A 24534-nucleotide genomic window follows, 5' to 3' on the forward strand; every position below is an offset into this window, starting at 1 on the left:
TCCGGTTTCCTCCCACACGCCAAAAGACTTGCAGGTTGATAGGTAAATTGGCCATTAGAAATTGCCCCTAGTATTGGTAGGTGGTAGGGAAATATAGGGATAGGTGGGGATGTGGTAGGAATATGGGATTAGTGTAGGATTAGTATAAATGGGTGGTTGATGGTCGGCACAGACACGGTGGGCTGAAGGGCCTGTTTCAGTGCTGTATCTCTAAACTAAAAAAAAGGTGGTGGTTGGGGTGACGATCAAGTGGACTGTTTTGTCCTGGATGGTGTTGAGCTTCTTGTTGGAGCTGCACTCATTCAGGCAAGTGGAGAGTATTCCTTCACATTCCTGACTTGTGCTTTGTAGATGGTGGTTAGCATTTGGGGAGTCAGGAAGTGAGTATCTGCTGCAGAACTCCCAGTATCTGATCTGCTCTTGTAGCTACAGTCTTTATATGGCTACTCCTGTTCAGTTTCTGGTCAATGGTAACCCCCAGGATGATGTTAGTGGGGGATTCAGCAGTGCTAATGCCATTGAATGTCATGGTGGCTATAACAGAGACCTGGCTCAAAGAAGGGCAGGACTAGGTGTTAAATATTCCTGGATACAAGGTGTTCAGGAAAGATAGAAAAGGGAAAAAAGGGGCAGGAGTGGCAGTATTGATTAAGGAGAGCATTGCAGTGCTGGAGAAAAAGGATGTCCCAGAGGGGTCGAGGACAGAATCTATTTGGCTAGAGCTAAGGAATAAAAAAGATGCACTTATATTGCTCGGTGTTGTCTATAGGCCACCAGTTAGTGGGAAGGACGTGGAGGAACAAAGTTGCAAGGAAACTACAGAGAGGCACAAAGGTATAGGGTAGTTTTAATGGGGGACTTTAATTATCCAAATTATAGACTGGGATAACAGTAGTCTAAAGGGCAAGAGTTTCTAGAGTGTGCTCAGGAAAAATTTCTGCAACAGCATGTTGCTAGTCTAACGAGAAAGGAGGCACTGCTAGACCTGGTTCCTGGGAATAAGGTGGGCCAAGTGGGTCAAGAATCAGTCGAAGAACATTTAGGGGATAGTGATCATTGTGTCATAAGATTTAGGCTAACAATGGAAAAGGACAAAGAGCAATCCAGGGTCAGAATAATTAACTGGGGGAAGGCCAACTTCAGTGGGGTAGGAATGGAGCTGGGGTGAATAAATTGGAGTCAAAAGCTGGCAGGAAAACTGGTAGACGAACAATAGGCTACCTTCAAAGAAGAGATAGTTTGGGCACAGTCAAGGTATGTTCCTTCAAAAATAAATCCAGAGCTCCCTGGATGGCAAAAGAGGTAGAGATTAAGATAAAGAAGAAAAAGTGTGCTTATGACAGATGCCAGGTAGAAAATACTATTGAGAACCAGGCTGAATGTGGAAGGTCCAGAGGGGAAGTGAAAAAGCAAATAAGAGAAGCAAAGAGAGAGCATGAGAGGAGACTGGCAACTAGCATTAAAGGAAATCCCAAAGTTTTCGATAGGCATATAAATGGTAAAAGGAGTGGGGCCGATTAGAGACCATAAAGGGGATTTACACATGGAGGCAGAGGCTATAGCTGAGGTATTAAATTAATATTTTGCATCTGTCTTTACCAAGGAAGAAGATGCAACCCAGACAATGTTGAAAGAGGAGGCAAGTCAGACACTAGAGGGGCTTAAAATTGATAAAGAGGAAGTATTAGATAGACTGTCTGAACGTAAAATGGATAAAGCACCATGGCGGGATGAGATGCATCCAAGGATACTGAGGGAAGTGAGGGTGGAAATCACAGAGGCACTGGCCATAATTTTTCAGTCTTCCTTAGACTCGAGGTTGGTGCCCGAGGACTGGAGAATTGCAAGCGTTATACCCTTGTTCAAAAAAGATAAGCCCAGCAACTACAGGCCAGTCAGTTTAACTTCGGTGGTGGGAAAACTTCTAGAAAAGATAATTCGGGACAAAATCAAAAGTCACCTGGACAAATGCGGGTTAATTAAGGAAAGTCAGCATGGATTTCTTAAGGGAAAATCATATTTAACTAACTTGCTGGAGTTTTTAGAGGAGGTAACAGAGAGGGTTGATGAGGACGATGCTGTTGATGTGGAGTACATGGTCTTTCAAAAGGCATTTGTTATGGTGCCACACAACAGACTTATGTGCAGACTTGTAGCTCATGGAATAAATGGGACAGTAACAACATGGATATGAAATTGGCGGAGTAACAGGAAACAAAGAGTAGTGGTTAATGGTTATTTTTCGGGCTGGAGGAAGGTTTGTAATGGAGTTCCCCAGGCATCAATGTTGGGACCCTTGCTTTTTGTGATATATATTAATGACCTAGACCTTGGTGTACAGGGCACAATTTCAAAGTTTGCAGATGATACGAAACTTGGAAGCAGCTCTGAGGAGGATAGTGTAGAACTCCAAAAGGACATAGACAAGTTTGTGGAATGGGCAGACAGATGGCAGATGAAGTTCAATGCAGAGAAATGTGTGGTGATTCATTTTGGTAGGAAGAACAAGGAGAGACAACATAGAATAAAGGGCACAATACTGAAGTGGGTGCAGGAGCAGAGGGACCTGGGTGTATATGTGCATAAGTCATGAAAGGTGGCAGGACAGGTTGAGAGAGCAGTTAATAAAGAATACATTATACTGGGCTTTAATAATAGGGGTATAGAGTACAAGAACAAGGAAGTTATGTTGAACTTGTATAAGACACTAGTTCGTCTTCAGCTGGAGTATTGCATCCAATTCTGGGCGGTGCACTTGAGGAAAGACGTGAGGGCATTGGAGAGAGTACAGAGATTCACGAGAATGGTTCCAGAGATGAGGAATTTCAGTTATGATTGGAGAAGTTAGGACTGTTTTCCTTGGAGAAGAGAAGGCTGAGAGGTGATTTGATAGAGGTATTCAAGATCATGAGGGGACTGGACAGAGTAGATAGAGAGAAACTGTTCCCACTCGTGAAAGGATCGAGGTTTAAAATAATTGGTAAGAGAAGCAACGGTGACTTGAGGAAAAACATTTTTACGCAGCGAGTGGTTAAGGTCTGGAATGCGCTGCCTGAGAGTGTGGTGGAGGCAGGTTGAATTGAAGCATTCAAAAGGGAATTAAACAGTTACATGAAAAGGAAGAATATGCAAGGTTATGGGGAGAAGGCAGAGGAATGGGACTGAGGGAATTGCTCTTTCAGAAAGCCAGTGCAGCTACGACAGGCCAAATGGCCACCTCCTGCGCTGTAACAAATCTGTGATTCTGTTAGATTCTCTCTTGTTTGAGATGGTCATTGCCTGGCACTTGTGTGGCGCGAATGTTACTTGCCACTTATCAGCCCAAGCCTGAATGTTGTCCAGGTCTCGCTGCATATGGACATAGGCTGCTTCAGTATCTGAGGAGTTGCAAATGGTACTGAACATTGAGCAATATCAGTGAACATCCCCACTTCTGATCTTATGATGAAAGTCATTGTCATGGCTGAGTTAAAAAGCCATGACAAAGCCCGTTCCGCTAACTTTCGTGTTCCCAACGTGCTGCTGGCTTACCCCACCGCCTGTCTGTTAATATTCTGCCCCGTGTCTCTGGGCAGACTGCTGATTTGAACTAATTCTTGCCAATTGCCGTGAGAGTGATACCTTTGATTCATTCTTCTCCCACATTATAGGATTTGATGTTTTAATGAAAATGTCCGAATGTAGAGGTTGAGATGAACGCTGCCTTATCTTGTGGCTTTTGCTGGCTTTCGTGAATTGCGGCCCTCCTAAATTACCTTTGATCTCGTTACTGCTTTGGTTCTGGAAGGAAGTTAATTAGCGACATATTTAACATCACAGGATTGCACTTTCTGCTCTGTTAGCCGCAGAACATGATGAGACATAGAAAATGCAGCCGTGCTTTTAGCTGTCAAACTACAATCCTGTGCCTCGCAGCACTCTGGAAGGCCATCAAAGGTTTTAACATTTCCCACCTCTTCCTGATTCTTCCCCCGACTTTCTGCTTTGCTACTGGGATCAAATGGACTTCAAAGCATATTTCAATACAAAATGGTACTGATCAGGTAAAAGGAAATTATTCGCTTCCGCTTGGTATTCTATGGTTTGTAAGTGACTCCATGTCAATTCCTGCACATGCACAGTACAAAGTGAATGAGGAGGATCAATTCACTTCCTGTCAACGCTCTGAGGGACAGAAGTTGAATAAACTCCCAAGGCATTGTCCACATCTGTGTGTCTGCTTATTATCCTTTTCAGATGAAGTGCTTCTTAGAAATCCTTTCTGTCTGCTCTGTTCATTTTGGTGAATATTGAAGATCCCATAGCACTAACTAAAGGATAGGTATCAGTTGTGGCTCAGCAGGTAGCACTCTCGCCTCTGAGTCGGAAGGCCACTCCAACTTGAGCACATAATTCAGATTGACACAGCCAGTGTAGTTCTGAGGGAATCGTGCACTGTTGGAGGTGCTATCTATCAGATGATACCTCGTTTGCCCAGTCAGGTAGACAGAAAAGATCCCACAGGCACAATTTTGAAGAAGAGAGGGGGAGTTCTCCCCAATATCCTGGTCACTGAAACAGATTATCTGTTTATCTGAAACAGATGTGCTGTTTGTGGGAACTTGCTTTGTGCATGTTAGCTGCCACATTTCCTATGTAACAACAGTGACTACACTTCAAAAGTACTTCATTGGCTGTAAAGCATTTTGAGTCATCCTGTGCAAAAGTGCTTACTGCATTTGTCTACACAACAGTTGCTGTACTCCAAGAATAGTTAATTGTTCGAAGTACTTGGACACTGCAATAGTGAGATAAGATGCTGTGTAAATCCAAGCCCGTTTTTCTTCTCCACTGTCTTTCCTCTCTTTCCACCTATATACATATACAATGATATTTTGGAGTACAATATTTTGGAGTCTTGTTAGGAAGAAGAAGGATGCGTATATAAGGTTGAGGAAAAAGGGCACAGGCATAGCTCTGGAGGGATACAAGATGGCCAGGAAGGATCTGAAGAAAGGGATTAGGAGAGCTAAGAGAGGGCATGAAAAATGCTTGGCGGGTAGGATAAAAGAAAACCCCAAGGCCTTTTACGCGTATGTCAGAAATATGAGGATGACTAGGGGGACCGTAGGTCCGGTCAAGGACAATAGCGGGAGACTGTGTGTTGAGCCGGAAGAGATAAGTGAGGTTTTGAATGAGTACTTCTCTTCGGTATTTACGAATGAGAAGGGGTGTATTACTGAAGAGGACGGTGTGAAACAGACTGGTAAGCTCGAGGAAGTGCTCGTTAGGAGGGAAGATGTGTTGGGGTTTTTGAATAACTTGAAGATAGACAAGTCTCCCGGGCCTGACGGGGTATATCCAAGGATGTTATGGGAAGCAAGGGATGAAATTGCAGAGCCACTGGCAATGATCTTTTCATCTTCTCTGTTGACGGGGGTGGTACCAGGTGATTGGAGGGTGGCAAATGTTGTGCCCCTGTTCAAGAAAGGGAATAGGAACAACCCTGGGAATTACAGGCCAGTTAGTCTTACTTCGGTGGTAGGCAAGTTGATGGAAAAGGTGCTGAGGGATAGGATTTCTGAGCATCTGGAAAGACACTGCTTGATTCGGGACAGTCAGCACGGTTTTGTGAGGGGTAGGTCTTGCCTCACAAGCCTGATTGAATTCTTTGAGCAGGTGACCAAGCAAGTGGATGAGGGTAAACCAGTGGATGTGGTGTACATGGATTTTAGTAAGGCATTTGATAAGGTCCCCCATGGTAGACTTATGGAGAAAGTCAGGAGGCATGGGATAGTGGGGAATGTGGCCAGTTGGATTAAGAATTGGCTAACTGATAGAAGGCAGAGAGTGGTCTTAGATGGTAAATACTCAGCCTGGAGCCCAGTTACCAGTGGCGTGCCACAGGGATCAGTTCTGGGTCCTCTCCTGTTTGTGATTTTTATTAACGACTTGGATGAGGAAGTCGAAGGGTGGGTCAGTAAATTTGCAGATGATACAAAGGTTGGTGGAGTTGTGGATACCGAGGAGGGCTATTGTCGTCTGCAAAGGGACTTGGATAGGTTGCAGTGCTGGGCTGAAAAGTGGCAGATGGAGTTTAACCCTGAAAAGTGTGAGGTCGTCCATTTTGGAAGGACAAACACGAATGCAAAATACTGGGTTAACGGTAGGGTTCTTGGGCATGTGGAGGAGCAGAGAGACCTTGGGGTCTATGTGCATAGATCGTTGAAAGTTGCAACTCAAGTGGATAGGGCTGTGAAGAAGGCATATGGGGTGTTAGCGTTCATTAGCAGAGGGATTGAATTTAAGAGCCGTGAGGTGATGATGCAGCTGTACAGGACCTTGGTAAGGCCTCATTTGGAGTACTGTGTGCAGTTCTGGTCGCCTCATTTTAGGAAGGATGTGGAAGCCTTGGAGAGGGTGCAGAGGAGATTTACCAGGATGTTGCCTGGAATGGAGAATAAGTCTTACGAGGAAAGGCTGAACATTCTCGGCCTCTTCTCATTAGAACGGAGAAGGATGAGGGGTGACATGATAGAGGTTTATAAGATGATCAGGGGAATAGATAGGGTAGACAGTCAGAAACTTTTTCCCCGGGTGGAGCAAAGCGTTACAAGGGGTCATAAATTTAAGGTGAAGGGTGGGAGATATAAGGGGGATGTCAGGGGAAGGTTCTTTACCCAGAGAGTGGTCGGGGCATGGAATGCCTTGCCTGGGGAAGTTGTTGAGTCAGAAACTTTAGGGACTTTCAAACGGCTTTTAGATAGGTATATGGATAAAGGAGAATGATGGGGTATAGATTAAATTGTCCTTGACAGAGGACAAAGGATCGGCACAACATCGTGGGCCGAAGGGCCTGTTCTGTGCTGTATTTTTCTATGTTCTATGTTCTAATAAATTGTTCAGTATTCATAGCCTACCTGTTGGCAGTGCACCAATTGAAGATCCATCTGACTGCTTCAGGCAAAGTGCATTTGAATCCATTTGCTTGCTGCCGAGAACCCAAGTGTCATGTTTCTTATTTGTCCACTGTTGGCGTCACAAAACTGACTTCACTTTTCTTTCCCTCCAGGTGAAGTATTACAATGCTGAGAGTTATGAGGTGAACCGTTTTAATGATGCCATACTGAAGTATCAGGTAAGAGTTGCAGGAGAAGGGCATCAAAATCTTGACAATGCTGTAGAATAGTTCACCTCTTTTTATGTTGGTTTAGCTCCACAGCCATGCCACCAGCTTCCGGCACATGGGTCTGTGCCACTTCTGGCTCCAGGCTCGTGTGTCTGCACTGATTGTGGCATGCAGGGCAGATCTGCGGTGCTCACAACATGCTGGTCTGTGCTGCCACTGACTGCACCAAATTAAACCTTGCCAGATTTGTTAAAGCTTTCTCTTCCAAGCTGAGAACCTTCTCAAAGCATATTTACTTTGTTGTTGTCCAAGATATCTGACTAGGCCCTAAGCTCTGGAATACCCTCCCTATACTTCTCCTTCTCTCTACCTCATTTTCCTCCTGTAAGAAACTCCTTAAAGCCTACCCTCTTTGACCAAACCTTTAGTCATATGACCTAATATCTCTTTATGTGGTTCAGTGTCATATTTTGTTTTATAATGCTCCTGTGAAGCGCTTTGGGACGTTTTATTACATTGAAGGTGCTATATACTAAGTTACTGTTGTGCCTGTTGGCTCCTGAAGTCCATTCACCTGCAGGTCCTGAGATCAAATCCTGCCTTGACTGATGGTTTCGAAATCTCCTCCGTAAGGTACCTATGTGAAGTGTGTTTGGGGGTCACGGACTGAACAATGGAATCGAACACTAATGCAGACCAGTGTAAAAGTAGCTTTTGAGAGACCAAGATGTTAGAAACACTCATCAAGTGCCAGACAATTATTTGGATTGATGCAAAGACAAAAGTACTAGAACCACCAGCAGGTAAAGCAGTATCTGCAGAGAAACAGTTAATGGTTCAAGTCGATGACCTTTCATCAGGTGGATTAATATCCTTGGTTCATTCATACTGGTTCCTGGAGCTGGATGTACTGCTCATGCCTCTCAATATTATTTCTATTTAGGTGGCAGAATGGAAAACAAGTGCCAGTCTCGCTCTTCTAAACCAAACACAGAACATGATCATTGGCCTTGGGCTTCTCACTGGATCACTGCTCTGTGCCTACTTTGTCACAGAGAAAAAACTTCAGGTAAGTGGCTTCTCGCATTCTAGGCCAGTGTTGAAAATAAAATCAAAGTTTCCATTTTCAATAAAGGCATCTTCTGTGTTTTTACACCCTATTTGTGTGCTTTACACCTTGTCCCATAAATCTTAGTTTGTTGTCTCCAACTTATGCCCTGTCTTGATAATCTGTCTCTCCTGTTCCATGCAAGAGGCTAGAGTTAATGGAATGCAGAGCACTCGGAGGGTTGTAGGTTAATGTCTTATTTTCAGTACTTGCTACTTCTTATCTGTCTCTCGCTTGTCCTGTCGATCCCTCGTACTCTCCTGTGATCCATTGTTGAAAATCTCTAAACTTTCTCAGTGTTATAATTGAATGCATGTTCTTGTTTTGCTGCATAGGTTGGTGACTTTGTCCTGTTTGGGACTTACATTATTCAACTTTACACACCCCTCAACTGGTTTGGGACCTATTACAGGTTAGTGGCCTCTGATATTGTTGTTTGCCTCTTCTAACCTTTCCCACTTCCTTCACCCATCCGCTTCCTTCAGTGTAATCCTTTCTTACTGCCATGTGTTCCCTCACTGCAACCCTCTCGCACTGCCTTGTGTTACCCCACTCTGACCCTCTCGCACTGCCTTGTGTTACCCCGCTCTGACCCTCTCGCACTGCCTTGTGTTACCCCACTCTAACCCTCTCGCACTGCCTTGTGTTACCCCACTCTAACCCTCTCGCACTGCCTTGCGTTACCCCACTCTAACCCTCTCGTACTACCATGTGTTCCATCACTTTAAGCACCTTTCTGCTTTACTCTAACTCTGTCGTATTGCTGTGTGTTCCCTCACTGTATCCCTCTCCTACTGCTGTGTATTCTCACTCTATCCCTCTCGTACTATCACGTGCCTTCATCACTCTAACTCTCTCACACTTCCCTTGAAGCAAAGGTCTATTGGCTAGCAGCTTTCTCATTCCTGCTTTATATTCTTCGGTCCATCACTGTTCTGGGTGACTCAGTAACTGTTTGGTGTGACAGATGTTCAGTCAACAGGGTGTGAAGCATGTGTCTCTGCTTCACATTGGTGGATCCGCTATGGTGCTTCCTGTAACTGTATTGTCTCAGTTACAGGAACTTGTTTTTGAAATGAGCAAAATTGAGAGCACACCTGTTCAGTTAGAAATTAGGCTCCCAACTGCGGCTCCTAGTTGAGGTAGAGACCTTAGAGTACTGAGGATGAAAAGCTATGCCTGTGGAATCAAGTGAGCAGCCAAGAATTCCCTGCACGTGTGTTCAGTGCTCTGCACCATCTGCAGCAGACTATGTGAGCTCCAAACAGACAAACTCATTAAGAGAAATGGAGAAAACTGTTAAGAAATTGCAGGATGATCCCCTCACCATTGTGAACAGTGTTCTGATGAAAGATCATCGACCGGAAATATTAACTTTGTTACTCTCTCCACAGTTGCTGCCAAACCTGCTGAATATTTTCTGTTTTTATTTCAGATTTCCAGTATTCAAAGTATTTTACTTCTGTCTGTAAACCACATTGGAACTAATGCTTGTCTGCCTCGTTAATATGACTGGGCATACCAACAACCATGGGATGTTTGTTTTAGAAGCAGATGTGTTTGTCATCAGTCCAGCTTGTCTCTATCACACCCACTAATAGTTGCCCAGATGTTAGTTGGGTTTCTAGCTGATGACCCCTATTCAGTCTGAGTACAGGATAGAGGAATCTACAAGAGTTCATATTGGTGTAGGCCCTAGGAAGTACTGAAAATAAGACAAAAACAACCTACAACCCTCTGAGAGTTTTGCATCCCACTAACTTTAGCCTCTTGCACATTCCCCACTTCCTTCACCCACCATTGGCTGCCATGCCTTCAGCTGCCTGGGCCCTAAGCTCTGTAATTCCCTCCCTAAACCTCTCCACCTCTCTCTCGTCCTTTAAGAAGCTCCTTAAAACCTATCTCTTCGACACCTGGCTTAATATCTCCTTCAACACAAACACAAGAAATGCTGGAATTACTCAGCAGGTCTGGCAGCATCTGTGGAAAGAGAAGCAGAGTTAACGTTTCGGGTCAGTGACCCTTCTCCGAAGAAGGGTCACTGACCCGAAACGTTAACTCTGCTTCTCTTTCCACAGATGCTGCCAGACCTGCTGAGTGATTCCAGCATTTCTTGTTTTTGTTTCAGATTTCCAGCATCTGCAGTATTTTGCTTTTATTTTAATGTCTCCTTCTTTGGTTTGCTGTCAGTTTTTGCCCGATTATGCTCCTGTGATGCACCTTGGGACATTTTGCAATGGTAAGGGTGCCACGTAAGTGCAGGCTGAAAATAAGACTGCATGTTTCAGACTGTGGAATTAATTCTGTGCTGACTTGTATGTTTAATAATCCAATACCTTCTCAATTGTTAAAGAGACACAGGCCGGGAAAGACCCAGGTTCAAAGCTGAGGCCCCAGCACTGATCCTTGCGGCACCCTACTATTCACTGCTTTGGATGTCCTGAAAGATGCAATAGAAGTGCAAGTCTGTCTTTCTTCGAGATCAGCCCTGGGACTTTCCTCTTCTATATGGTTCAGCTGCTCACTGTGCAAACCATAATGTGCACTATGCTTGCAGATGCAGCGGTTAGAATAACCTTCTGTCTAGGGCATGAATAGAATAGCTTTATTGGACAAGAGATCCTTGACAGTACTCCAGAAGCAATTCACACAGGGAAGTAGTCCAAACCTCTCACAGAAAGATAAATATCTTGGCAGCAGATACATTCGGTGACTGCTTTGACCTTTGTCCTTTTTGAAAAATTAAGTACAATTGTCTAATCTTTCTCCCCTCTGCCCTACAGGATGATCCAGAGTTCATTTATAGACATGGAGAATATGTTTGAGCTCTTCAGGGAGGAACAAGAGGTAGGTACCTTGCTGTTTTTTTAAAAACTAACTGTCTAGTTTTAAAATAAAAAGAGTAGGTGCTGGAAGTACTCAGCAGGTCTGACAGCCTCTGTGGAGAGAGAAGCAGAGTTAACGTTTCAATTCTGATGAAAGGTCACTGTCCTGAAACGTTAACTCTGCTTCTGTCTCCACAGATGCTGCCTCACCTATTTCCAGCATTTTCTGTTGTTATTTCAGATTTCCAGCATCTGCAGTATTTTGCTTTTAGTCTAGTTTTAACTCTGATTTATGTGAAAACAGAAGTGTAACTGCTAATGAGATAGTGAGGCTCCAGGAAAATGAGGATTTGGAGGCTTTCCTCTGTGCTCCTCCAATTCTGGCCTTTGAGCATCCCCAGCTTCTTTTGCTCCACTATTGCTGGCTATACCTTCAGCCTTCTAGGCCCTAATTTCTGGAATTCCTCCTCAAACCTCTTTGCTTCTCCACCTCTTTCCTCTTTTAAGATGCTGCTTAAAACCTACCTGTTTGACCAAGCCTTTGGCCACCTGCCCTAATGTCACCTCTTCTGGCTTGGTGTCAATTTTTCGTCTGATTACACCTTGGGGTGTTTTGTGACATTGCAGGTGCTTTATAAATGTGAGTTGTTTTTATTGTTGAATTGCTAGTGATTTTGGATATTAATTAGAAGGCAGCATTTATCCCAGAATGGCGTGGGCGATCTCAGGCCCATTGAACCAATAAGCATAGGGTGGATTTTTGGAGAGGATGTATAGTTCTGATGCTCAGTCCAAGTAATGCACCCAGTGGTCATTGTGCAAAGTGACCAAAGTGCTATGAGCAGGAGTTCCAGTGTGTGCTGTCTGTCCAAGATACCTGAGCAGGTCTGCAGTTTGAATATCACTGGCTCCTTGACTTGCAGTAATTTGTTAAGCAACAGTGGTTGCTGCATCCTTTTTTTCCAACCTAAGCATTTGTAATGGGATCGTTTGGAGCCATGTCTATACATGTCTACAGGAGCAGGTTAGAGACTGGGAATTCTACAGCAAGTAACTCACTCCTAACTCCCCAAAGCCTGTCCACCAGCTACAAGGCACAAGTCAGGAGGAGTGTGATAGAATACTTGCCTGGATGGGTGTAGCTCCAACAACACTCAAGAGGCTGGACACCATCCAGGATAAAGCAGCCCGCTTGATTGGCACCCCATCCACCACCTTCAACATTCACTCCCTCCATTTACGCACAGTGGCAGCAGTGTGTACCATCTACACGATGCATCGCAGCAACTCACCAAGGCTCCTTCAACAGCACCTTCCAAACCTGCGATCTCTACCACCTGGAAGGATAGGGGCATCAGATGCACAGGAACACCACCAGCTGCATGTTCCCCTCCAACCCACATACCATCCTGACTTTGAACTATATCGCCATTCCTTTACTGCCGTTGGGTCAAAATCCTGGAACTCCCTCCCGAACAGCACTGTGGGTATACCTTCCCTCAAATGGACATCAGCAGTTCAAGCAGGTGGCTTAGCACCACCTTCTCGCAGGCAATTAGGGATGGGCAATAAATGCTGGCCTTGCCAATGACGCCCACATCCTGTGAAAAATAAATCTGATGACTATTGTCCTTCAAAGTCCTGTTGTTGAAATACAAATATTATGAAAAGAGCTTTTGCTGCAAATTTTGTCCACGTCTGCAGTGCACAATCAAAAGTTTAGTTTAGTTTAGTTTAGAGATACAGCACTGAAACAGGCCCTTCAGCCCACCGAGTCTGTGCCGACCATCAACCACCCATTTATACTAATCCTACACTAATCCCATATTCCTACCACATCCCCACCTGTCCCTACATTTCCCTACCACCTACCTATACTAGTGGCAATTTATAATGGCCAATTTACCTACCAACCTGCAAGTCTTTTGGCTTGTGGGAGGAAACCGGAGCACCCGGAGAAAACCCACGCAGACACAGGGAGAACTTGCAAACTCCACACAGGCAGTACCCAGAATTGAACCCGGGTCGCTGGAGCTGTGAGGCTGCGGTGCTAACCACTGCGCCACTGTACCGCTCAAGATGATGAATAGAATTACACAGAGGCAGGCAGTTGAGGCCAACAGTTCCATGCCAGTGGTTATGTTCCACACGAGCCTCCTCCCACTCTACGTACTTTATCTCTATGTAGTAGTGAGTTCCACATTCTCACCAGTCTGCGTAAAGAAGTTTCTCTGGAATTCCCCATTAGATTTATTAGTGACTATCTTGTATTTCTGGGCCCTGGTTTTGGACTCTCCTATGCCTACCCTATTAAACCCATCATTGTTATAGACCTCTAACAGATTACCCCTCGATCTATTTTCGAGAGAAAAAAGCCCGACTTTTTTTATTTGATCACAGAGTGGTTTAGCTGCTGTAGTTGGCCACCAAAAATGCACTGGGATTTTCCCAGCTGTCATGCATGCATCAGCACTCCTCTCCCTGCATTATTTAGTTTTTCTGGCTTTTTGCTCCCTGAACCTGTGCAAAATGCCATTCAGCCTTTGGGGGAGGAACCAACAGGAGTAATTTCAATCCTGATACTCCAGGAGAGCTGTTGCCTCTGCCAGGAACACAACGGAAATTCAAGCATTCTGACTATTAGCTTCCTGAATTCCCACTGTGCATTTGTGGCCAGGAGGATTTCCGACAGGAGGAAGAAGTCAGAAAATTATCTCTAATTCAGGTTCCATCCTCAGGTAAGGAGGAAAATTGGGAAAGTTGTTCACCCTGGGGTAACTCAAGTCACATATCCTTGAGCATTGGCAGAAACCCTCGTTTAAACCTCTCAGCTGTCGAATACTGCAGGGCATTGAGGGAGAGAGAGAGAAAAACTTTCTCGAAGTAAAATAGACATGCCAACTGAAAATGATCATTCTGTATCTTGCAGATTACTGATGACATCAATGCAGCAGATCTAGCCTTCAAAGTTGGAAAGGTGGAGTTTGACGATGTTTATTTCAGTTACATCGATGGGTAAGTAAATAATGTATATAAATAATGACATGGAGCAGCAGGTACTGAACAAGGGTATCAAAAGTGATCAAAAAGGGCTAATAGAATGTTGGATTTTATCACGGGGCGGGGGGGCTGGAATATCAAGGGGTGAGGCTATGGTTCAGATGTATAAAGCCTTGGTCAGACCCCATCTGGGTTACTGCATTCAGTTTTGGCACCACATTTCAGGAAGGATATATTGGCCTTGGAGGGGGGTTCAGAATACATTGACCAGAATGATACCGGGGCTTAGAGGGTTAAATTATGAAGATTTGGCTTGTATTCCCTTGAATATAAGAGATGGAATGATCAAGATGCTTAAAATATTAAAAGGATTGAATAGAGTAGATACAGGGAAACTATTTCCTCTGTTGCAAGAATCTAGAACAAGGGGAAACAAGGGGACACAATCTTACAATTAGAGCCAGGCCATTCAGCAGTGAAATTAGGAAGCATTTTTCTTACACACAGTAGGGGAAATCAAGAACACTCTTTCCCCAAAATGCTCAGGATGCTGAGAAGCAATTAGAGCTTTCAAGACTGAGATGGATAGATTTCTGTTGGGTAAGGGTAACAAGAGATGAAGAGCAACGACAAGTAAATGGAGTTCAGGGCCGTTATATCTGCAGTGATCTAATTAAATGGCAGAGCAGGCTCAAGGGATTGACTGGCCTTCTCCTGTTCCTAACTACAACAGTGTTTCGGCTGGTGCCAGTTTTCTGTTCCTGTTATGATCAGGTGAGAAGGGTGTCTGGGGGTCCATCTCAGCTTTCACCTGCTCTTACTGTAACAGGGTTTGATTTTAAACACACCATGCTTTCAGCTCCCCCTTGGTGAATCCTTTTTCATTGCTTTCCAGTTATAAGACAAAGAAACCAGCACAACAGGTTTTCTCAGGTTCAAAGAAGAAAACTGAAATTTTATTACACTTACACTCCAATTCGGTTAACACCCATGGATACACAACGTGCCCATGCTAGCATGCACATGCGATACACACATGCAGATAGAGGCAGAAAGAGAACAGAAGAAATAAAGTGGAAAACTTTGAAGCAATATCTGAGGAGGTTTTTTGTGTTGTGGTTCTTCGAGCACACTGTAGTGTCCTTTATTGTAGGTAGATCTTGCTTTTCATTGGGGCCCAGTATTCTTCTTAAACCTTGTTTGCTCTAGGAGACTTTTCTCTGTTGGGGTTCATGTGTCTTCAGTGGATTTGGAGTTCTGTGAGAAAGAGATGGGAGCAGACAGACAGGAGAGGCTGTGGCAAGCCAGCCAGGAGAGATCTTCTCAGTCCAGGAGCATTCTGCTTTCTGCCCGAACTGTTTGTACAAATTCAAAAAATTCAGGTTACCCAGCAGGTTAGTCATGTGACTAGCTGGTTTCACCATGTCCGTTTGTGGATTTGGCCACCTTAGCTGTCAACCTGGAATGCAAGCTCCCCCACCTTCAATGTCTGGTGATCAAAAGTCCGTTGTGGGTTGAATGTGTCAGGGAATGGTCCTTTGTCCTTTCCAAGCCCTGTCTGTTAATATGGAAATATCTTTCCAGCCAAGATCTGGCAATTTTTTTAAAGCAAGCCCTTTCTTCACTACAACAATAGTTTGAAACTTAATGGCCATGTGGCGAAATTATATGCCTCATGCTTGGCAGGTAGGGGCCTGCATGACGCCCTTTTTATTACTTCAAACCCCACGCCTTGACGTGACCTGATTTTGCCTCTGTACACTGGCCTTTGTGCAAGGCAACGTGTATCTCTGTGCATATACAAGCATACAAAAATGGAAAAGACCAGCTGGTCCATCTAGTCTGCTTATGATGCCTGGAACATCTATACCCTGACCCTCCTCCCCCCACCCCAGCCATGTATCTCCTAAGAGATTTGCAAATTTTACATCATTTTCCAAGAAAGCAGGTCGAGAGAAATCAGGGAACTATAGGCCAGTTAGCCTAACATCAGTCATTGGGAAGATGCTGGAAACTATTATTAAGGAAGTCTTAACATTGCACTTGGAAAAGCATAAAAGGATTAGAACAAGTCAGCATGTTTTTTAAAAATTTTTTTATTCATTCAGGGATGTGGGTGTCGCTGGCTAGGCCAGTATTTATTGCCCATCCCGAATTGCCCTTGAGAAGATGGTGGTGAGCTGCCTTCTTGAGCCACTGCAGTCCATTTGGGGTAGGTACACCCACAGTGCTGTTAGGAAGGGAGTTCCAGGATTTTGACCCAGTGACAGTGAAGGAACAGTGATATAGTTCCAAGTCAGGATGGTGTGTGACTTGGAGGGGAACTTGCAGGTGGTAGTGTTCCCATGCATTTGTTGCCCTTGTCCTTCTAGTTGGTAGAGGTCGCGGGTTTGGAAGGTACTGTCTAAGGAGCCTTGGTGCATTGCTGCAGTGCATCTTGTAGATGGTACACACTGCTGCCACTGTGCGACGGTGGTAGAGGGAGTGAATGTTTGTAGATGGGGTGTCAATCTAGCGGGCTGCTTTGTCCCAGATGGTGTCGAGCTTCTTGAGTGTTGTTGGAGCTGCACCCATCCAGGCAAGTATTCCATCACACTCCTGACTTGTGCCTTGTCGATGGTGGACAAGCTATGGGGAGTCAGGAGGTGAGTTACTCGCCTCAGGATTTCTAGCCTCTGACCTGCTCTTGTAGCCATGGTATTTATATGGCTACTCCAGTTCAGTTTCTAGTCAATGGTAGCCCCTAGGATGTTGATAATGGGGGATTCAGTGATGGTAATGCCGTTGAATGTCAAGGGGAGATGGTTAGATTCTCTCTTGGTGGAGATGGTCATTGCCTGCACTTGTGTGGCGCGAATGTTACTTGCCACTTATCTGCCCAAGCCTGGATATTGTCCAATTCTTGCTGCATTTCTACACGGACTGCTTCAGTATCTGAGGAGTCACGAATGGTGCTGAACATTGTGCAATCATCAGCGAACATCCCCACTTCTGACCTTACGATTGAAGGTAGGTCATTGATGAAGCAGCTGAAGATGGTTGGGCCTAGGACACTACCCTGAGGAACTCCTGCAGTGATGTCCTGGAGCTCAGATGATTGACATCCAACAACCAAACCATCTTCCTTTGTGCTAGGTATGGCTCCAGCCAGCAGAGGGTTTTCCCCCTGATTCCCTTTGACCTCAGTTTTGCTAGGGCTCCTTGATGCCATACTCGGTCAAATGCTGCCTTGATGTCAAGGGCAATCAATCTCACCTCACCTCTGGAGTTCAGCTCTTTTGTCCATGTTTGAACCAAGGCTGTAATGAGGTCAGGAGCTGAGTGGCCCTGGCGGAACCCAAACTGAGCGTCACTGAGCAGGTTATTGCTAAGCAAGTGCTGCTTGATGGCACTGTTGATGACACCTTCCATCACTTTACTGATGATTGAGAGTAGGCTGATGGGGTGGTAATTGGCTGGGTTGGACTTGTCCTGCTTTCTGTGTACAGGACATACCTGGGCAATTTTCCACATTGCAGGGTAGATGCCAGTGTTGTAGCTGGACTGGAACAGCTTGACTAGGGGCGCGGCAAGTTCTGGAGCACAGGTCTTCAGTACTATTGCCGGAATATTGTCAGGGCCCATAGCTTTTGCAGTATCCAGTGCCTTCAGTCGTTTCTTGATATCACGCGGAGTGAATCGAATTGGCTGAAGTCTGGCATCTGCAATGCTGGGGACTTCAGGAGGAGACCGAGATGGATCATCAACTCGGCACTTCTGGCTGAAGGTTGCTGCAAATGCTTCAGCCTTATCTTTCGCACTGATGTGCTGGGCTCCCCCATCATTGAGGATGGGGATATTTGTGGAGCCACCTCCTCCAGTTAGTCATTTAATTGTCCACCACCATTCACGGCTGGATGTGGCAGGACTGCAGAGCTGCGATCTGATCCGTTGGTTATGGGATCGCTTAGCTCTGTCAGTCGCATGCTGCTTACGCAGTTTGGCACGCAGATAGTCCTGTGTTGCAGCTTCACCAGGTTGACATCTCATTTTGAGGTATGCCTGGGGCTGCTCCTGGCATGCCCTCCTGCACTCTTCATTGAACCAGGGTTGGTCTCCTGCCTTGATGGTAATGATGGAGTGGGGGATATGCCGGGCCATGAGGTTACAGATTGTGGTTGCGTACAATTCTGCTGCTGCTGATGGCCCACAGTGCCTCATGGATGCCCAGTTTTGCATTGCTAGATCTGTTCGAAATCTATCCCATTTAGCACGGTGGTCATGCCACACAACACGATGGACGGTGTCCTCAATGTGAAGGCGGGACTTTGTCTCCACAAGGTCTGTGCGGTGGTCACTCCTACCAATACAGTCATGGACAGAAGCATCTGCGGCAGGCAGATTGGTGAGGACGAGGTCAAGTTTTTCCCTCGTGTTGGTTCCCTCACCACCTGCTGCAGACCCAGTCTAGCAGCTATGTCCTTTAGTACTCGGCCAGCTCGGTCAGTCGTGGTGCTACCGAGCCACTCTTGGTGATGGACATTGAAGTCCCCCACCCAGAGTACATTTTGTGCCCTTGCCACCCTCAGTGTTTCCTCCAAGTGGTGTTCAACATGGTGGAGTACTGAGTCATCAGCCGAGGGAGGGCGGTAGGTGGTAATCAATAGGAGGTTACCTTGCCCATGTTTGACGTGATGCCATGAGACTTCATGGGGTCCGGAGTCGATGTTGAGGACCCCCAGGGCAACTCCCTCCCTACTGTATACCACTGTACCACCACCTCTGGTGGGTCTGTCCTGCCGATGGGACAGGACATACCCGGGGATGGTGATGGCAGTGTCTGGGACATTGACTGTAAGGTATGACTCCGTGAGTATGACTATGTCAGGCTGTTGCTTGACTAGTCTGTGGGACAGCTCTCCCAACTTTGGCACAAGCCCCCAGATGTTAGTAAGGAGGACTTTGCAGGGTCGACAGGGCTGGGTTTGCCGTTGTCGTTTCCGGTACCTAGGTCCCTTTTATTTATTTATTTAGAGATACAGCACTGAAACAGGCCCTTCGGCCCACCGAACTAAAGGGAGATCCTGTTTGACAAATTTATTAGAATTTTTTGAGGATGTAACTAGTGGGGTAGATAAAGGGGAGCCAGTAGATGTAGTGCTGAATTTTATAAGCCTGCCACCACTTTCAGTGGCGGGTGAAAACAATGGCGGGCTGCATGTCGCAAAGCCACCGCGATCCTAAGTGCGGCAGCTCATTTAAATAGCCAGGGTGGGTGGCCCCACCCCCGATCATGGGAAGGGGGCGGGCTGTCCGTCCCCGGCAATGGCATCAGCTACCTATGTGCAGGTACTGACGCCATTTTTAAAGAGCTTTGAGCCCTACCGTTAAATTTAAATATTTAAATGCAAGGACATAAAAATAAATAAAGGTGTTTCTTTTGCCCCTCTTCCACCCCCCCCACAATAAAACTTAAATTCGCCTCCCCCGCAGAACACTTAACGTGTCTACCCGACTGCCCCCGTATTGTATCAGTTTGACTACGTGTAAAACTGGCTGGAACCAGTTTGTTCTGGTAGTTCAGAAGAGCTTCTCTGCCTCAGGAGTGACCTCCTGTTGCCTTTTGTTTTTCTGGGAGTTCTGGCATTCTCAGGAAAGATTCTGCTAATTCAAAATCCAAATAGACCTGTTGCTGTACTCTTTGTTGAAAGATCTGCGTGACGCCTGCTGTAGCCAAATTGCCTTGAACGCATATCCATTACAGACTGTTCATCAAATTCGCCTGGAGACTTTGACTGGCATCTGACTATGCAACCCAGTTATTTTATTCCTAAGAGACAGCTCTGATTCAGAACATAATTAAAAAAAAAAAATTGGTTAACCATTGATTTTTGAATGTATGTGTGTGTGCATGAGAGTTGGTGGAATAAGAAGTTATGAAGTCTTTTCAGGCGTAGATTTATCTCAGTATAGTTTATTAATAAATAGTTAATTTGTTGTGATTGAAAGAAACCTGGTTTGGTGTGTTTTATTCTGGGGGTTAATGAAGTGTTTATTTGGCTAATTTCCAGTAGGTGGGAAACTTTACTAATATGCTATGACCTGTGGCGTGGTGGGACTGAATTAACCGTGTATTACTCCCGCCTCAGTAGTAACAAAAGGTAAGCTGTGGGTCCATTGCAGGTGGAGACGGGAGAGTTTGTGATGGAGAATGAGGAAATGGCGAAGAGACTAGACAATTACTTTGTGTCTGTCTTCATGGAGGACGACACAGAAAATCTCCCAGAAATACTAAGGAACCAAAGGACTTGTAAAATGAGGAACTGAAAGTAATTAGTATCTATAAAGAGGTAATATTCGAAAAATTTATTGGCTTGGAAGTTGATAAATCCCCTGGACCAGATGAGCTACATCCCAGAGTATTGAAGGAGCTGGCTGTAGAGATAGTAGAGGCATTGGTGGTTATCTTTCAAAATTCTATAGATTCTGGAAGGGTTCCTGCGGATTGGAAAGTAGAAAATGTAACCACACTATTTAAGAAGGGAGCGAGAGAGAAAACGGAGAACTACAGACCTGTTAGTTTGACGTCTGTATCAGTGAAAATGTTGGAATCTATTATAAAGGATGAGATAACTGGACACTTGAAAAATAATTATATGATTGGACAGATTCAACATAGGTTTGTGAAAGGGAAATCATGTTTGACAAACCTGGTAGAGTTTTTTGAGGATGTTACTTGTAGCATAGATAAAGGAGAACCAGTGAATGTGGTGTATTTGGCTTTTCAGAAGGCTTTTGATATGGTCACACACAGGAGGTTAGTAAACAAAATTATAGCTCATGGGATTGATATACTGCAATGGGTTGAGAATTGGTTAACAGACAGAAAGGAGAGAGTAGGAATAAATGGGTCATTCTCAGGATGGCGGGCTGTTACTCGTGGAGTACTGCAGTATTAGTGCATGGGCCACAGTTGTTTATAATGTATATAAATGACTTGGATATGGGCACTAATTGTAATATTTCCAAATTTGCGGATGACGCAAAACTAGGAGGGAATGTAAGTTGTAAGGAGGATGCAAGGAGGCTTCAAGGGGATTTGGACAGGCTAAATGAATAGGCAAGAACATGGCAGATGGAATATAATGTGAATAAGTGTGAAGTGATGCAATTTGGTAGAAAAACAGAAAGACAAAGTATTTCTTAAATGGTGAAGATACGAACATACGCATTAAGAGCAGATGTAGGCCATTCGGCCGGTTGAGCCTCCTCCGCCATTCAATAAGAGCATGGCTGATCTGTTTGTATTTCAAATTCCACACTCCCATCTACTCCTGATAACCTTTGGTTCCCTTGCCTAACAAGAAACACCTACTTCGCCTTAAAAACATTCAATGACCCCCACCTCCACCACGTCTGAGGCAGAGAGTTCCAAAGTCGCACAAACCTCTGAGAGAAAAAATTTCTCCTCCTCTCTGTCCTAAAAGAGCAACCCCTAATTTTCAAACAGTGCCCCCTAGTTCTGGACTCACCCACAAGAGGAAACGTCCCCTCCACATTCACCCTGTCAAGAGCGTTCAGGATCTTATAAACTTCAGTCAAGTCTCCCCTCATTCTTCTAAGCTCCAGTGAAAATAAGCCCAGTCTGTCCAACCTTTCTTCAAGATAACCCGTTCATTCCAGGTATCAATCTAGTAAACCTCCTCTGAACTGCCTCCTCATCCTTCCTTAAATAAGGAGGCCAATACTGCACACAGTATTCAAGATGTGGTCTCATCAATGCCCTGTATAACTGAAGCATCACATCCTTACTTTTATTTTCAATTCCTTGCGTAATAAAGGATAGCATTCCGTTAGCCTTCTTTATGATATGCTGTACCTGCGTACTGACCTTTTGTGATTCATGCTCTAGAGCACCTAGACTCCTCTGCATCTTGGAATTCTGCAGTTGTTCTCCGTTTAAGTAATTCTCTGCTTTTTTAAATTCTTCCTGCCCAAGTGAACAATTTCACATTTTCCCACATTATACTCCATCTGCCAGATTTTTGCCCACTCACTCAACCTGTCAATATCGAAGAGGTTGGGAAGTGTGGATGTGTCCTTGTTCATGAGCCACTCAAAACGAGTATGCAGGTGCAGCAAGCAATTAAGAAGGCAAATGGTATGTTGGCCTTCATTGCAAGGGAATTTGAGTACCAGAGTAAAGATGTATTGCTTCAATTGTATAAAGCATTGGTAAGACTGCGCCTGGGTATTGGGTACAATTTTGGTCTCCTTATCTAAGGAAGGTGTTACGGCCAGGTGAGAAAGGGGTCTCAGGCTCCCCCTTTCACCCCTTTTCTGGTTTGACCGCAACAGGGTTTATCCTTTTTTAACTCAGTGATGGAACTTACCACTTCAGTGAGCGCTTGCTCCTGTTCCTCTAATGTAAATGCAAAAGAACCAATCCAACAGGTTTTCTTGAGTTTAAACAAGAAAGATGTAAGGTTATTACTCTTAACACTTCAAACTGGTTAAAATTACTAAAAGTTTGCTACACATTCACACAACAGTCACACTCACACAAATAGATTACAGAGGGAAAACAGCTTTGGTGGTTGGAGTAGAATCTGGAATAAATGGAATTTAAATACCATTTTAAATCTCAGGTCGTCAGCTGAAGCTGTATTCCTGAAATCCTTGCTGGGCCACGTGCACAATGATGGGCTCGCTTTTCTCAGGGCTTCTGAAGGCAGAAGAGGGGTGCAGTCCTTGTCCCCTAATTGCTGGCTGTGGCGGTCTGACTGGAGGGAGAGAGTGAGCTGCCTCGCTGATGGCTTTTCCAGTTACTCTTCTCTGCTTTCTGTGTGAGAAATCTTACCGTCTCCCCAGAGCTGGACAAGCAGTCACATGACATTACCAAATCTCTTTGTAATGTTAATGAGATCCTTCTGTAATCTTCTCTGAGATTCAAGGCTCTACCCTCAAGCTGTCAAGTCACACTTGGTGGGGGTTGGCTCTTTCAAAGACAATGGGTGTAGATGGCTCCTGACAACCATGTTGATAAAGCTATTTCAGGTAATTCAAACAGAGGGCACCCCATTGTTCTGGCTAGGTTTAGTCAGTCATTTGTCTAATCCTTTGGTGTTTCAAATGTAAATTGCAGTGGCCATCTTAGCTGCCAGTTTACTTTTTTCAATAAGTTATTTGTAAGAATTTCCAGTAAAATCTCAGGCCGATAAAATTAATATTTCCTATTTGCATGTAGGATTTTCATGACAAAGGATATACTTGCCATAGAGGGAGTGCATCGGAGGTTCACCACACAAATCCCTGGATAGCAGGATTGTCTTATGAGGAGAAACTGGGCTTGTATTCTCTAGAGTTTCGAAGAATGAGAGGTGACCTCATTGAAACTTACAAAATTCTTACAGGGCGTGACAGGGCAGATGTGGATAGGATGTTTCCTCTGGCTGGTGAGTCTAGAACAAGGGACACAGTTTCAGAATAAGGGGCAGGCCATTTAAGACTGAGATGAAGAGGAAGTTCTTTTCTCAGAGGGTGGTGAATCTGTGGAATTCTCTCCCCCAGAGGGCTATGGAAGCTCAATAGTTGAGCATTTTCAAGACAGAAATTGATATATTTCTGAATACTAACAACATCAAAGGATATGGGGATAGTGGGGAAAATGGCATAGAGGTAGCTGATCAGCCATGATCTGTTTGAATGGAGGAGCCGAATGGCCTCCTCCTGTTCCTATTTCCTATGCAAAGAGATATAGGCATGTTAAGTGAGTGGGCAACAAGATGGCAAATGGAGTATAATGTGGGGAAAGTGTTAAGTTGTTTGCTTTGGTCATTAAAATAGAAAAGCAGAATTTTCTTAAAAGGTGTGAAACTGATAAATGTTGATGCTCAGAGAAACTTGGGGTACTCGTACAAGGAACGCACAAAGTTAACATGCAGGTGCAGCAGGCTCTGAGGAAGGCAAATGGCATGTTGCCGTTTATTGCAAGGAGATTGGAGTACAGGAATAAAGAAGTCTTACTAAAATTGTACAGGGTGTTGGTGAGACCGCACCTGGAATACTGTGTGCAGTTTTGGTCTCCACATTTAAGAAAAGATATACTTGCACTGGAGGCGGTGCAGTGAAGATTTACTAAATTGGTCTCTGGGATGAGAAAGTTGTCCGATGATGAGAGACTGAGTAAATTGGGCCTATATTCTTGAGTTCAGAAAAATGAAGGGTGATCTAATTGAGACATACAAGATTCTGAAAGGGCTTGATAGGGTAGAAGCTGAGAGATTGTTTCCACTGGTCAGGGAATCTACAACGCGGGGGCACAGTCTCAGGGTAAGGAGCTGATCATTCAGGACTGAGATGAGGAGAAATTACTACCCTCAAAGGGTTGCGAATCTTTGGAATTCTCCACTCCAGAGGGTTGTGGATGCTCCATCGTTGAATACATTTAAGGGTGGGATGATAGATTTCTGGTCTCGCGGAGAACCAAGGGATATGGGGAGCAGGCAGGACAG

At 44.8% G+C, this 24534-nt stretch overlaps 1 protein-coding gene across 2 annotated transcripts in view; it reads left to right on the top strand.

The window, feature by feature from the left end:
• abcb6a (ATP binding cassette subfamily B member 6 (LAN blood group) a) overlaps positions 1-24534 on the top strand; it is a 226443-nt gene that overhangs the window by 65977 nt on the left and 135932 nt on the right. For both annotated transcript variants that reach the window (XM_068034765.1, XM_068034764.1), the window contains exons 9-13: positions 7052-7117; positions 8052-8177; positions 8552-8628; positions 11000-11063; positions 13971-14056. In XM_068034765.1, coding sequence (XP_067890866.1) covers positions 7052-7117; positions 8052-8177; positions 8552-8628; positions 11000-11063; positions 13971-14056 — 419 coding nt within the window. The remainder of the gene's footprint in view (positions 1-7051; positions 7118-8051; positions 8178-8551; positions 8629-10999; positions 11064-13970; positions 14057-24534) is intronic.

Source organism: Heterodontus francisci, chromosome 7 (genome assembly GCF_036365525.1).
Source record: "Heterodontus francisci isolate sHetFra1 chromosome 7, sHetFra1.hap1, whole genome shotgun sequence".
Classification (NCBI taxonomy): domain Eukaryota; kingdom Metazoa; phylum Chordata; class Chondrichthyes; order Heterodontiformes; family Heterodontidae; genus Heterodontus; species Heterodontus francisci.